Here is a 14963-nt window from a genome sequence, read left to right on the forward strand (position 1 = left end):
CAGACGCTCCGCCACGTCGGCTGCCGAAGGGATATCGGAGGACTCGACAGGGTCTGCCTTGTAGGGACTCTCTGGAGAAAAGAAGCGCATGTAGCGCAGCAAGCTGACACTAAGCCGGGGCCTCTCCGTGCCTCTGACCTGTGGCGAGAACACGGGAGGAGACCGGCTCGACACGAAGGCTATAGTATCTAGCGAACGTGTTAGGTGTCGCCCAGCCCGCAGCTCTACAAATGTCTGTCAGCGAGGCGCCACGAGCCAGCGCCCAGGAGGATGCGACACCTCTCGTGGAGTGAGCATACAACCTGAGCGGGCAGGGCACGCCCTGAGCTTGGTAAGCCAGGGCGATGGCATCCACTATCCAGTGGGCCATCCTCTGCTTGGAGACAGCCTTTCCCTTCTGCTGGCCTCCGTAACAGACAAAGAGCTGGTCTGAGGTCCTGAAGCTTCGAGTTCTGTCTATGTACAGTCGCAAGGCGCGAACTGGACAGAGCAAAGCCAGGGCTGGGTCTGCCTCCTCCGAGGGCAGCGCTTGCAGGCTCACCACCTGATCCCTGAAGGGAGTGGTAGGAACCTTGGGCACATAGCCAGGCAGGGGTCTCAGTACCACGTGGCTGTCACCCGGCCCGAACTCAAGGCACGATTCGTCGACCGAAAATGACTGCAGGTCCCCTACCCTCTTGATGGAGGCCAATGCCACCAGCAGCAAAGTCTTCATAGACAGAATCTTTAAGTCTGCTGACAGCAAAGGCTCAAAGGGAGCAATCTGAAGTGCTCTCAGCACCAGAGCGAGGTCCCAAGAGGGTATGGAGGGGGGACGAGGAGGATTTAACCGTCTCGCTCCCCTAAGGAACCTGATGACCAGGTCGTGCTGACCAACAGATTTGCCATCTATGTGGTCGTGGTAAGCGGAGATAGCAGCAGTATGGACTTTGAGGGTGGAGGGGGACAGCCTACGCTCCAACCCTTGCTGCAAGAAGGAAAGCACGACTCCAATCGAGCATCTTCGGGGGTCTTCTCGGCAAGAAGAGCACCACTCGACGAACAGGTTCCACTTCGAGGCGTAAGCACGTCTCGTAGACAGTGCACGTGCCGAAGTGATGGTGTTAAGTACCTCAGGGGGTAAGTCACCTAGAACCTCCGCGTCCCGTCCAGGGACCAGACATGGAGTTTCCAGAGGTCTGGACGCGGGTGCCAAAGAGTGCCCCATCTCTGAGAAGAAGGTCCTTCCTCAGAGGAATGGGCCAGGGAGGGCTGTCGCAAGGAGTGAAAGTTCTAGGAACCAGGTCTGGTTGGGCCAATAGGGCGCAACTAAGAGGACCTGCTCCTTGTCCTCCCTGACTTAGCACAGGGTCTGTGCAAGTAGGCTCACTGGGGGAAACGCATATTTGCGAAGGCCCCAGGGCCAGCTGAGTGCCAGTGCGTCTGTCCCGAGTGTTCCCTCGGACAGGGGGTAAAACAACTGGCAGAGGGAGGTTTCCGGTGAGGCAAACAGGTCTACCTGAGCCTCTCCAAACTCTCTCCAGATCAGCTGGACCACCTGGGGGTGGAGTCACCACTCTCCTGGCAGCTCAGCTCGTGATAGCTCGTCGGCCACATGGCTGAGCACACCAGGGACAAGAATGGCACGAAGCGACCTCAGATGCTTCTGACTCCAGAGGAGGAGATGGCGGGCGAGTTGCAACATGTGACGGGAGCGTAGACCACCTTGACGGTTGATGTACGCAACGGTCGCAGTGTTGTCCGTATGGACTAGTACATGCTTGCCCCGTAGCGGCCCTTTGAGGCGGCTCAGAGCAAAACGTACTGCTAGCAACTCGAGGCAATTGATGTGCCAATGCAGATGGGGTCCCGTCCAAACCCCTGACACTGCATGCCCGTTGTACGTGGCACCCCAGCCGGTGGCAGAAGCAACTGTGAATACCACAGCATGCCGGGACACTTGTTCTAGGGGCACTCCTGCCCGGAGAAACAAAGGGTCCGACCACGGACTGAAGGCTTGGCGGCACTCCTGAGTGATTGGCACCCGGAACGTGCCACGTTGCCACGCCCATCTCGGGACTCGGCCGTGAAGCCAGTGTTGAAGCAGTCTCATATGAAGCAGACCGAGCGGGGTTACTGCCGCCGCGGCCGCCATATGCCCCAGGAGCCTCTGAAAGAATTTCAGTGGGACCGCTGTCCTGCCATTGAACGTATTCAGGCAGTTCAACACCGACTGAGCACGTTCCTCTGTGAGGCGTGCTAACTGTTCGACCGAATCCAGCTCCATACCGAGAAAAGAGATCCACTGCACAGGGGAGAGTTCGCTCTTTTCCCAGTTGACCTGAAGACCCAACTGGCTGAGGTGACTGAGCACCAAGTCCCTGTGTTCGCACAACCGATCCCGAGACTGTGCTAGAATGAGCCAGTCGTCTAGATAGTTGAGAATGCGAACACCCTGTTCTCTCATGGGAACAAGGGCTCCCTCCACGACTTTCGTGAAGACGCGGGGAGACAGGGCCAGCCCGAAGGGTAGGACTCTGTACTGATATGCTCGACCTTCGAACGCGAATCTCAGGAATGGCCTGTGTCGCGGAAGAATCGAAACGTGGAAGTACGCGTCCTTCAGGTCGATCGCTGCAAACCAATCTCGGGGACGGATGCACTCGAAAATGCGTTTCTGCGTGAGCATTTTGAACGGTAGCTTGTGGAGGCTCCGATTCAAAACTCGCAGGTCCAAGATCGGTCGTAACCCGCCACTTTTCTTGGGTACAATGAAGTAGGGGCTGTAGAACCCCGACCTCAAATCGGCTGGAGGGACCGGCTCTATCGCGTCCTCCGCCAGTAGGACTGCGATCTCCGTATGCAAGACAGGGGCAACGACATCTTTCACTGTAGTGAAGAGGACGTCCCTGAACTTGGGGGGGAGCCGGGCGAACTGAATCGCATAGCCGAGCCTGATGGTCCGAAGGAGCCAGCGAGACGGACTGGGGAGCGCTAACCAGGCTCGCAGAGACCGTACAAGCGGGACCAAAGGGACCACCGGCGTACCCGCAGCGGGGCAGCGAGGTGGAACACAGGGACGCGGCTCGGGGGGCTCTCTTTGTGAGGCGGCCCGAAGCGGCGTCACAGTGTGCTAGGCAACACTTACCCGGTTCCACGGATGGACAGAGGGAGCAGTCGAGGCTTTGGCTGCCCGCTGCTCGCTGCTGTCCGCTGGCGACAGAAGAGGGGGATGAGAGTGGTGAGGTTTTTCTCCTCCCACTGCTCTCCAACCCTCTTCAGACCTGGAAATGGAGGAACTGCTCTTTTAATTTTGGGTACCGCTGCCTCTTGGGTCAGTGGCGGAACAGAAACAAACCCAATAAAAGGATTTACCACCCCGCCCTCCTCCAGGGGTGGAAGAGCAGCCCCACCCATCTCTGGGTCGCCCGTCTCAGGGGTGATTCTCACCAACTACTTAAACAGCTGCAGAGACGGGAGGCGTCATCTCCCCGCAATGGACACAGCAGAGCCTGCTGGGCCAGAGTTTCTTGCAGGGGACGACACCCTTGGCGACGAGCAGACTGAGGGGCGGCCCAAGAGGAACTCAATGGTTTGTCATGGGAAGCTCCCTGATCCGCTACTAACTGAGGAGAACCGCTGGGCTCAGTCCTCGACAGTGTCACCGAAAAGGCCACCTCGTAAGATGGGAGCATTGAGAAAGCATTTAGCTTGACAACCTCTCGCACCTCACAAGGTAAGCCAGGGGGCACTTCTGGACCACTGAGGTGGACATCGTCTGGCTGAGGGCCTGCGCCGTGACTTTGATCACGGTTAGTCAACAAGCGCAGCTCAACCCCAGCACAGAACTACCCTCATGCAAAAAGAGTGCCTTGGCCTCACATGCAGGGTGGGTGTGGTCTGAGTACAGCCACCCCATCCAAGAGGGTAGTGAGAGAGGAAAAACTTGGCACTTTTGGCATTCCATATTTATGGCACCAACATACCCCCATACTGCCAAGTTTTCCATGCACATCTGGAAGACCCAGGAAAGCATGGCTGTATACTCCGAATCTGAGTCAGCATAAGCACACACCATTACAGTGGGCAGCGTCACCCTCATTTCCAGAGCATAACAGCACTCTCTCCGATGCTGCAATCGACGTCTGTCCCTAGCTGGAGCTCTGAATGAAATACTAGGTTCCCCTATGAGAAGGACCAGCAATCCAATCCAGAAACTGCACAGCTTGCAATGCGCTGGAGAGGGAGGGGCCCTAGGGGGTTGGTTCCCCGAAGGAACCCCTCAACCTCATGTCACCCAAGCCATATCAGCAAAGTAGACCTCTTCTGGTGCACCAGAGAGGGCGCTACAATGGAGATTATGCAAGGGAACCGCGCATCTAGAGCGCCGAGCGAGCGCTGGGTTGCCGTGACAACCCGCGCTGCAGCCCGGCAGCTCGACGGCACACGACACGCAGAGGAGCGAGAGGTTTGCTCTCGTTGATCTCCACGGTCTCCCAGAGTGTCGGGCAGACCCGCGGCTGTGCTTTTACACACAAGCGGCAGCTGGCCAACAACAGAGGGGACTCAAGCTTCCCGGAGAAAGAAGAGTCACGACCGGCGTGTCGACGTGATCATGTTCTCATATGAAAACATGAAACACCCACGAACATCGTTCCAACACGCGCCCAGACATGTGAAACAGTGATCGTGGCCGTCAGTGAGGACAGGAACGACCGCATCCAGAAACACAAGTAGGATGTCATCTTTAAAAAGACGCGAATCTACTTGTGTAAGCTCTTTCAGGGACTTTACTCTTTTAAAGTGCTGAAGCACGCAGGGGAACGGCCGCCGCAACACAGACAGGGATTGTGTGCAGCCTGTCGTGTGCTCTCTCTCTCTCTTTGAAGGCGCTCACTCTTACCAGCCGTAAAAACGGCTTTTCAGCGCTCAAAAGCGCACCGTACCGGCCGTGAGAACAGCCTTCTGACGCTGTCAAAACAGCTATTTGCTCAAAAACGGCAAACGAAACAAAAACAGAAAAAGAGAGGACTTCAACCCCGCTGCTGTGCTGTCCGCCCGCACTCGGAAAAAAAGAGAAGTTCAACCAAAAAGCTTGACTCGTCTTCTAGCAGACACTCGCTTGCAGAGAACAGGAACAAACACCGTTCGGCTCCGAAGCGAAAAGCTGAAGATGCAACGCACCTGCTGCTCATTATATACCCGCGCTGCGAGGCGAGCAGCTGATGCATATGATTGCATGCCAATGTGCATTGGCTCGTTTTAGTTACACTCGAAGTAGATTGGCCTCTCTAGCGAGATTCCTATTCGTCGGTCTGTCCGACGTACGTCGAACGTGACCGACTGAATGGGAACTAAAAAAGAGCCTGGTGATTGTTATAGGGATGTGAGTGAGGAACTGAAAGTACAAGACTTAGTACAAGACAGCAGAAAGAGCAGAGGAGAATCATTACATTAAATCACCATTTAAGTCTAAAAATAAGATTCGGACTTCAAACAGACAATATATTTTTTCACATTACTTTTCAGATTTGAGTTCAGTCTAACGATTATCTGAACATTATTTGTACCCCTAAAGTCCACAACAGACTATTGACTTAACAGCAACTGAGCTCCTTACCTCAGTAGCAAACTGCTGCAGCCCACCAATATTGATGGGGCCTTCCTCAGAGGCATAGAGGTTACAGCCCCCCACACACAGATCAGAGGTGGGACACACCATGCCACAGGTCAAACCCAGAGGGTTATCAGACAGTATTGCCTTGGCAGCACCGTAGTAGTTCTAGAAGACACACAATAGCGTCAACGATAAACATGGACTCAAGCAGTGCTTTGGAGATTTTACCTGGCCGAATAAAGCCATGTATAAGTGCTTATGCTTAACAAACTGAGAAATATAATACACAAAGGATTATAAGATTATCACTTAAGCCAACATCAATAAACTCTGTTCGGCGTAGCTGCTGAGCGAGCAAGTTCAAGCATTGTAATAGGTGCTACCTTGTTGGAAATGCTGGTGATGAAAGACTTGATATCCAAATTGGTGGGGCAGCTTTTCTGACAAGGAGCATCTGCACATTTCAGGCATCTATGAAAAAAAACAATACATTTTTATTTCGAAATCTTCACAATTATATGCAAAACCAGTATGGCCCAAAGAGAATTTTATTCCATTGCTTTAAAGCAAAAACCACATATTTAAACACCAAAGAAAGCTAAAGCAAGAAAGTCAAATACACTACTGGCACCGCTGATGGTGTGCAGCAGTAGATAATGGTTTGCCCTTTTTGTGTTTCGAAAAAGGAGAGCTGAGAACAAATGGTTGATGCTTGTTTTATCCAAGACATGTCTCTGCACTGACTGTGCTGAAGACTGATACCTCTTTTAAATACTGCTGACTTCATAATGACCAGAGAACTCCATATTGCTAGACAACAACATGCCTGCTTTAAATTATACATGGGATAATTTGGCTTCAGCTAATTAAATATTCAAGGAGGAACAAAATGCATGCAGCACATTCCATCAGAGAGAGAGCGGAACAGCTTTGGATATAGGTAAGGCTCGACTAGGTCCCTGTGACCGTGAAATTCCAGTTGAAAGCTAGAGCTAAAATATCACGTTTTTTTTGACACAAGAAGTGTAACAATGGTGCAATAATCATAGGTCAGTTATCTGATTCTTGGTCAGTTCCACATACATCTTTAAAAATGGTTTGGTTCATAATAACCTGCCACATTTTTTGCCATATCTGACTGACTGGGAGCAAACACATTCAGGCAAATGTCAGTGGGAAATAGAGAGGCTGCATGCATCCACAATAAAAGGATCACATCAAAATTCTGGCTAAAACCTGTGGCCAATCAATGTGGATTATGAGACGGCATTGGAATCGTTAAGAATTCTGAAAAGATTCCAGCTCCTTCCATTTACAATTCTTTTAGTTCTGGTAAGGAATACATAATTGGAAAAAAGAAATGATTTAATCACAATTAAACACAAAACGATGGGATGATTTTAATAATAAATACATTTAGTTTATCTAGACATTGTAATGACTTTTCACAGTACTTTTAAAAGTAATAATTGGCCTTAACTATATTAAACAACAATATAAAATAAACATATTTAACAACTTTCATTTATTTTGATAAAATACTCTACTTCTGACAACACTCAATTTTGTCATATGAACAAGCAGTCTCACCTGTTTTCTGTATTTTAGTCATGACAACTCTCTGGGTAGTTTATAAAACATTTTATTTTATTTTAATGTAAATGGAATGTACATATTTTTGGTCTTGGTGGACTATATCTGCTATGCTGCTGCTACTTAAGCTATGGTTGCTGCTGTTGCGGAGCAAGTACATCTCTTCACTCCAGTTTACATGCAATTTTCATTATTCTGATTATTCGCTAACAAGTAACCAGTAAGGTACGAGAGGCTGTATTGTGAATAAATCACAGCTGAAGGGCGTTGTTAGGCATGATGCGAAGCGGAGTATTTACAAAATCTTAATTGACATAACAAACGCATGGAAGAAACTTAAAGCAATAAATTTTATCATATTCTTTAGCATGGGACTTCAAGGGCAAACATGGAGTTAATGCTGCACTGCTTGAGAAATGAAAAGCTTAGGCCTTAAATGTAATTCATTCAAATAAATATGCATTTGAAGTTAGCTTTCAAGGGCAGAATAATTCCAGCATGGTCATTAACAGAGTCAGCTCTCCCTGTGGGCTGCGACTGAGATCTCTGATAGATGCTGCACGTTGTTGCTTCTGGGAGTTTTCCATTATTTAAGAATGGAAGCCACTGGGATTCTCAGTGACATCAGCTATGACATTATCTCACAGCATTTATGCCTTTAAATATTTGCTTCTGTCTAATAATGCTTTGCTTTTTTACAGTACGTTCCTTAGCATTACACACAGTGTTGCGCTGGAGGCACATTCACATTTTGAATTGGAAATTGGGCATTTTTCTGCTGTGTGAATGCAGTAGAAGCGCTAAGCTCTGACCCCTGCACTCTTAAATTCAGCACCTTGTTTCATTATTTATTTGCGTGTATTGCCTGGTCTTAGCACCTGCCGGTAAATGAGCCACAAAGGGAGGTCAGACTAAACATGACCTCTGGAATATGCACTCTGCTCCAGCACTGTGTCAGCGGTAATACCTCATGTCGCTACAGTGTCAAAGCGTTGTACGCTCATTTCATTTGACAGAGGTCATATCTGACTGATGTTGAGGAAATATAAGTTCTAGGCATCCGCTCATGTGGAGTGAAGTGCGTTTGGGAATCTCTTGTTGTTAATTATCCTCAACTGAGAATCCCATCAATAATCCTAATGAACCTGATTATGTAGAGTTGTCTGCGCTTAGCACAGCTGGAAGGAATATACAAAATGCATAAAATGACAAGGAACTGTATTTATTTCAAATATCTATGACTATCTAATGTCCCTGTTTTGTTTTTGTTTTTTAGATTCAAAACAGCCTAAATAACTCCTGAAACCATAATTAAGTGCTAGTTATTGCATATGCTTGTGTGAAAAAATAAATAATAAATAAATATGGTGTTCACATACAGTGTATAATTCCAGTTTAATCTGTTTTTTTAAAGGTTAAAAAATAATAAACTCACTGAACAGAAGGCAATTAAACTGAGCACACTATATATAGTCAGTTCACAGTTTCTATTTGTGGCATTGGACTAACCCACTAAGTTAGATGATGAACATTATTATTGATTTCATTTAGTTGTATTATATACCAATTCAGTGTAGTTACTTATGTTATGGGCAGTCGATGAGCATTAGTTTGAGGGGAACGAGACAAGAGTGCCCTTGAGTTATTCTGAACAGTTTTTCACATTCAAGTTTGTGTTGATTAATAAATGTAAATATGAGCAGTATGACCATAGTTCATCACATTAGATTTTATCAAGGTTAAAATATACAAAGCCTCAACTGTCCTCCTTTATAATTCATAGATACTGTTACAATTTTCAATGATTTAATTATAGCCGAAGTACAAATGTCTCCAGTTTTCATTTCAGAAATCTGGTCACTGCCTTTGACTTTAGCTGCATACAAATAAAGGCTTTCTTTCAACCCCATAAGCCTCACATAAGCCTGACCTACACTACTCTTCCCTCTTAGTACAGAAACAAAGGTCTTCCTGTAACACTTCAGTTTACATTCTCTTTTATTTGTACAGTCATCCTTCATAAAGATGCCTGCAGGATTTGCCTGAGGAATGCTAAAAAAACCCTGATCAACTGGGGAAAATATACATATATACAATTCATTAGGAAAAAAACAAAACAAAACAAAAAAACATTGTAATTGTAAAACATTTTATTTGTAAGGATAGGAAAAATAAAGTGGCTTGGGAAGCTTTTCAGCAAAATACACAGAAAATCGATTTGTTCCGGTGCCAACAGCTCACACACATCCATTATAGATTCAGCGCACACACCTATTTCTTGCTCATTTCAATTGTGGAATAAATCATGAATCAACAGAACACCACAAATTTCATAACAACAACAACAACAACAACAAGTGAGTGCTTGTGGTACAGTTGCAAACACTACTGATCCTATAAAATTTTACAGATGAAATATAGTCCACAAGACCACTAATGAAATTTCTTCTATTTTGAATTTTTCTAATTTAGTACATTTTTTTTTTCCATTATAAATTGCAATTTGTGCAAAGTTTTATTGGAATTTCTTTGCCCCCTTTTTGCCTGAATGCCACAAGTTTGTTTAAAGTGGTCGTGACATTTTTCTTATTCTTTGTATCATTAAAACATCTTGCAAGTTTCATAAATTAAAGGATTAGTTCACTTTTAAATACACTTTTCCTGATAAATTTACTCACCCCCATGTCATCCAAGATGTTCATGTCTTTCTTTCGTCAGTCAAAAAGAAATGAAGGTTTTTGAGGAAAACATTCCAGGATTTTTCTTCATATAGTGCATTTCAATGGCTACCAACAGATTGAAGGTCAAAATTACAGTTTCAGTGCAGCTTCAAGAGCTTTAAACGATACCAGACAAGTAATAAGGGTCTAATCTAGCGAATCAATCGGTCATTTTTGAAAAAAATACAACCGTTTATGCTTTATGAACAAAATGTCCCCTTGAACGTACTTTCCGCTTCCGCATTCTTCATAACGCTTACGCTGAATGTCCTACGCCTTCCCTATTCTACTTACGGAAAAAAACTAAACTGGCGCCGCGTTCGTTCCGTAAGTAGATATATGGAGTTATATGGAGAAAAATCCTGGAATGTTTTCCTCAAAAACCTTCATTTCTTTTCGACTGACAAAAGAAAGACATGAACATCTTGGATAACATGGGGGTGAGTAAATTTATCAGGAAAAGTGTATTTAAAAGTGGACTAATCCTTTAAAATGCCCTCCTCATTTATAAATAAATCATAATGTAATCAAGCTCCAAAAATGGTTTGTTTGGATTTTGTGGGATCTGTGATGCCACATGGGCAAATATATTTGCATATGACTGCCTCTAGTGTAAGACATCAACAAATAGTCATACATCATCACACCATAGAATGCCCACTGGCATTCATTTGTAGTTGTCCCACCTTTGTGCCAGTTGTTGCAAGAGAGAGGGAAAGTTATTTTGATTAAAGATTATAAGGGCAAATTTAAATAAATAAATAAATAAATGATGATGGTCATGCATAAATCATTTACAATATATTTACTTCAATAGTCCATAAAAAAACAAGATTGGTAAATTTCATATTGACATTAAAGCCGGCTCTTAAAAATGTATCATTTCAGAAAAAATCTCAGAAAAAGGATGAAAATAATTTTTCCACATGTTTTTTGTGCAAAAAAAAAAAAAAAAACTTGTGAAACTCATGTTCTGTTTCTGAAGTCTAATTCGTGTTCTGATTGGTTTGTTCAGTGTATAGTTTTTAGCCAATCAATTTCATATATTCATTACTATTTCCCTTTATAACTATGACGCATCCAAATGAATACACTATCTCTGCACACTATGCAAATTCTTATTCTAGCCTCCCATCTCTCCAGCACCACCTGTCTAGATCTGCTACGTTGGGGCAGGTTGGAGTTTAGGGTTAGGGGGTTAGGGTTTCCCGCTCTCTAGCAGCAGCAGCAGCAGCATGTTTCCTGTAATTTTATGTCTTAAAAGAACTTTTAAGTTTTGTTAGGAAACTAGAATAGAATCACTAAATTCTTCAAGATTTCCATTTCGTATTTGCTCTGCTGCAGCAGCAACAACAATAGCTCCAGTATCAGCAGCACCAGCAGATCTAGTCTGCCAAAACCAAACCTATGTACATTCCATAATCCATTTACATTAATAAAATGTTTTACAAACTATCCTGAGAGTTGTCATGACTGAACTTTATTAAAATGATAAATGAACCTCAAGGAACAGAAGACCTGATTCTCCAGCATGATTTAAGAATGATCCAAAGAGCATCTTGAAAGAATATCCAACCATCTGTACATCTGTCAATGCCACAAATTTACTTGCTTATAGACCTAATAGTGCAGAATCTGAAATATTTCTAATTAAAGGTGGGGTAAGCTTTTTTTCAAAAACGCTGTTGGACACTGTTGATATTTGAAATTAACCCAAACAAACCATTTCCTCTCTTCATTGATCCGCCTCCAAAACTCACCCTCCAATCCTAATCACCCTGCTCCCAGTCGATCTCAAACCCCGGCCCAATCGCTGCTGGCAGGTGAGGCGAGTGCACTGACAATGACGCTAAACACATCATTCTCTAGCAGTCATCAGTGTGCAGTAGTTTAACTGCAGAACTTTCACTATCTGGCCACTGTTACACACGATCACAGTGTATCACAGCTGACGCACAACAAAATATTGCTTCATGAAAAAATAAAGCGATGATTGTTAGTGAATGACAAGGGAGCTCAAAAAATTAACATACAGTACACAAGACTAAATACAAACAAGAGTTCGTTGTTGGTCGCCAACAGCACAGCAGCTCCAGACAATCAATGACACTCAAACCCAGTGATACTCACATCTGAAGCGGAATCAAAGCGTCTGTTTTCAGGCCTTCCCGCTTAGCTCTCTCCAGCACTGGAAAGCTTTTCTAATATTAAAGCGGGTCCTAAAGCGCTTGTGCAGTCATAAACCTTCATTCCAGTGATATTCTTTTGAGCTCTTTTGTATTGTCTCATCTCTCTTTCTGCATCTCTCTTTCTTTTTTTTTTTTTTTTTCCAAATCTCCCTCTTGCTCATTTTGTCTCCTTGATCGTCATATGCCCCCTAATGCTGATTGGTTACACGTTTGTTGTTGGTGTCAGCCAGACTAACTTCCAAACAGTGTTTTTTTAAAAATGACTTACCCCACCTTTAATTTGGATTTAATTATGAATAACATTAGTTGAGGTTTTGTAAATTTTGAGGTTTACATTAGATTTTAAAAGCTAGATTTTCATTGTGGTTTCTTCAGGATCCCACTAGCGCACACTTGTTCTTGTGCAATAACACACAGCATGCACATTACTCAGTGCAACAAAACATGATACAATGTTAGCTCATTTCAAAACCAACGTGGGCATTAGCGAATGCTGTCAAATCACCTCCTGCCTCCCACTACTACCAACTTAATCCCAAACGCTCTTCTGTAGAGATGATGAATTTATCATGTGTGTGTGGGAGGTCAACTTGGAGAGATACCCGTCAAAATCCTCACTCGTGAGGACATGTAACTTGTGTGGACCGAATCATAATGAGGACCCTAGAGAGGTGCCAGACCTCTCCGAGAGGACATGAGGAAAGTGTCCTCTCACAGACCGGCTCTGTCATCTTAATTACTTAAACCATTTTAGATACGACCAATTAAGCCTGGCTCTGAATCAAAGGGGCCTCCTTTTAGACTAGGTGCCGGGACAGCTGGGATGAGAGAACTGTTTTAATGATCAATCCACCTTTATATACTGTGGCTCCTGTGTCAAAGAAAATACAGGGGAAAGGAAAAGGGCTTCTGTCAGGGGTGTGGTGGAGCAGAGAATAATAAGAGGAGTTATTCCTCATTAGAGCTCATCATTTTAACAACGCAACATGTTACTTGACTTCATTCATCTGACATCTGTGAAATTGGTTTGACAACAGACACTAAAGGCAGCTGTCGGCTTTGAGATCCTCGCTTTCAAGCAGGAATGTATCATATTAAGCCAAATTCACCTTTCAGACCATTAGTACAAGTGCAGAGAAAACTCTTGTTACTAGGGATGGAAATCGTTAAGAATTTAGTGATTTTGTTCCAGTTCTCTAACAAAAGTTAAAAGTTCTTTTAAGGAATAAATAGTAGGGGAAAAAATGCAATTCCATTGCCAAATGATGAGATACTTTCAATAATAAATACTTCTAATATTTCTAATATAATTTAATTAATAAAGATCATTTTAATAAGAGCTTAAATAAAACCATTCTTACTTTTCAAAAGTTTGGGGTCAGTAAGATTTTAATACTTTTATTTAGCAAGTATGTATTAAATTGATCAAAAGTGACAGTAAGTTTTAAAGTTGTTTCAAATCAATACTGTTCTTTTGAATGTTCTATTCATCAAAGAATCCTGAAAAAATGTCATATTTTCTACAAACATATTAGGCAACTGTTTTCAACAATGATAATAAGAAATGTTTCTTGAGCACCAAATCAGTGACCAGTGCTTGCAAAATGAGTTGCAATGAGCAAATTTTCAACGATTGTTATTCTCACATTCTCTATTAAAAAAATTCAAAATGATGTATGATTTGTTGGAATCTGACAAAAAATGACTTAGCTACACCTGTTTGAAGTCGATAGAGTCAGCAAGGTCAGTTTTGAGAAAATTCAAGTCAGTTTTCTGAGGGTTCCAAAACAAAATCACCTAGCAACAATGCCTTAAAATCCCTGGAAATACCACCAAATTTGGCAAAAACCAATTCAAAACCCATATCTATATCTATCTATCTATATATATATATATATTTAAGATTTATTTACCATGATTCCACAATTGTTTGTTAATCAAATATATATATTAACTATATATTAAGACCTACTGTACAGCATTGACCTATTATCTTACTGTCAGGACACAGACGGAGGCAGACAGGTAAGTATAAACCAGTTCTTTATTTAAGGACAGAGGCACGGATATGGCAGATGGAATTGCAGGTGAATAGAGACACAAACACGTAGAACAGTCACTTAGCTTGGTGAGGTAATAACAATGTCTTGCTTGCAGGAACAGAATGGAGAAGGCTTGGATGGCAGACGAAGGACTGCGAATGACGGAAGATCGGGAGGGCTGAGGGAAGATGCAGTTAAGGATCAGGTAAGGAGTCTGTATGGTACGTATGACGAGACCAGATGAAGACGTGCTGGGGAAGTGAGTCTTTATAGGGAGAGGTGATGAAGAGGTGCAGGTGCAGGTGATCAGAACTCCGGGGATTGTGAACGAGTCGGTGGAGCATGCTGATTTGGTGATGATGTGTTGTTGTTGGAGGGTGCAGGCTGTGATTCCGTGACAGTACCCCCCTCCACGACGGGGTCTACCTCGACCCCGGGGAGCAGGGCAGTCCAGATGTTCTGAGTGGAACTGTGTGAGGAGTGTCAGGTTGAGGATGTCATGACGGTTGACCTAGGAACGTTTCTCCAGACCGTAATCCTCCTAGTCTACGAGGTACTCCAGCCGGGGACCCTGTCGTCGAGAGTCGAGGATGGCCCGAACCCGGTAGATGGACTCCTCGTTGGCGATGTTGGAAGGAGGAGGTACCGTATCGCCACCAGATTCTGTGGAGGGTGAAGACAAGTGTTCAGTATGGGGTTTAAGCAAGGAAAAATGGAAGGATGGTGAAATGCGGTACTGTGAGGGTAAGTTCAGCGTGAAGGTGACTTCGTTGAGCTGCCTCTGCACTGTGAATGGACCTATGTACCGGGGACTCAGCTTACG

At 44.4% G+C, this 14963-nt stretch overlaps 1 protein-coding gene across 3 annotated transcripts in view; it reads right to left on the minus strand.

Moving 5' to 3' along the window:
• The window catches only part of dpydb (dihydropyrimidine dehydrogenase b), a 159155-nt gene that overhangs the window by 114948 nt on the left and 29244 nt on the right, over positions 1-14963 (minus strand). For all 3 annotated transcript variants that reach the window (XM_048162299.1, XM_048162300.1, XM_048162301.1), the window contains exons 4-5: positions 5980-6067; positions 5600-5761 (exon numbers count right to left, since the gene is read on the minus strand). In XM_048162299.1, the coding sequence (XP_048018256.1) occupies positions 5600-5761; positions 5980-6067 (250 nt within the window). The remainder of the gene's footprint in view (positions 1-5599; positions 5762-5979; positions 6068-14963) is intronic.

The sequence above is a fragment of the Megalobrama amblycephala genome, linkage group LG17 (assembly GCF_018812025.1).
Source record: "Megalobrama amblycephala isolate DHTTF-2021 linkage group LG17, ASM1881202v1, whole genome shotgun sequence".
Lineage (NCBI taxonomy): Eukaryota > Metazoa > Chordata > Actinopteri > Cypriniformes > Xenocyprididae > Megalobrama > Megalobrama amblycephala.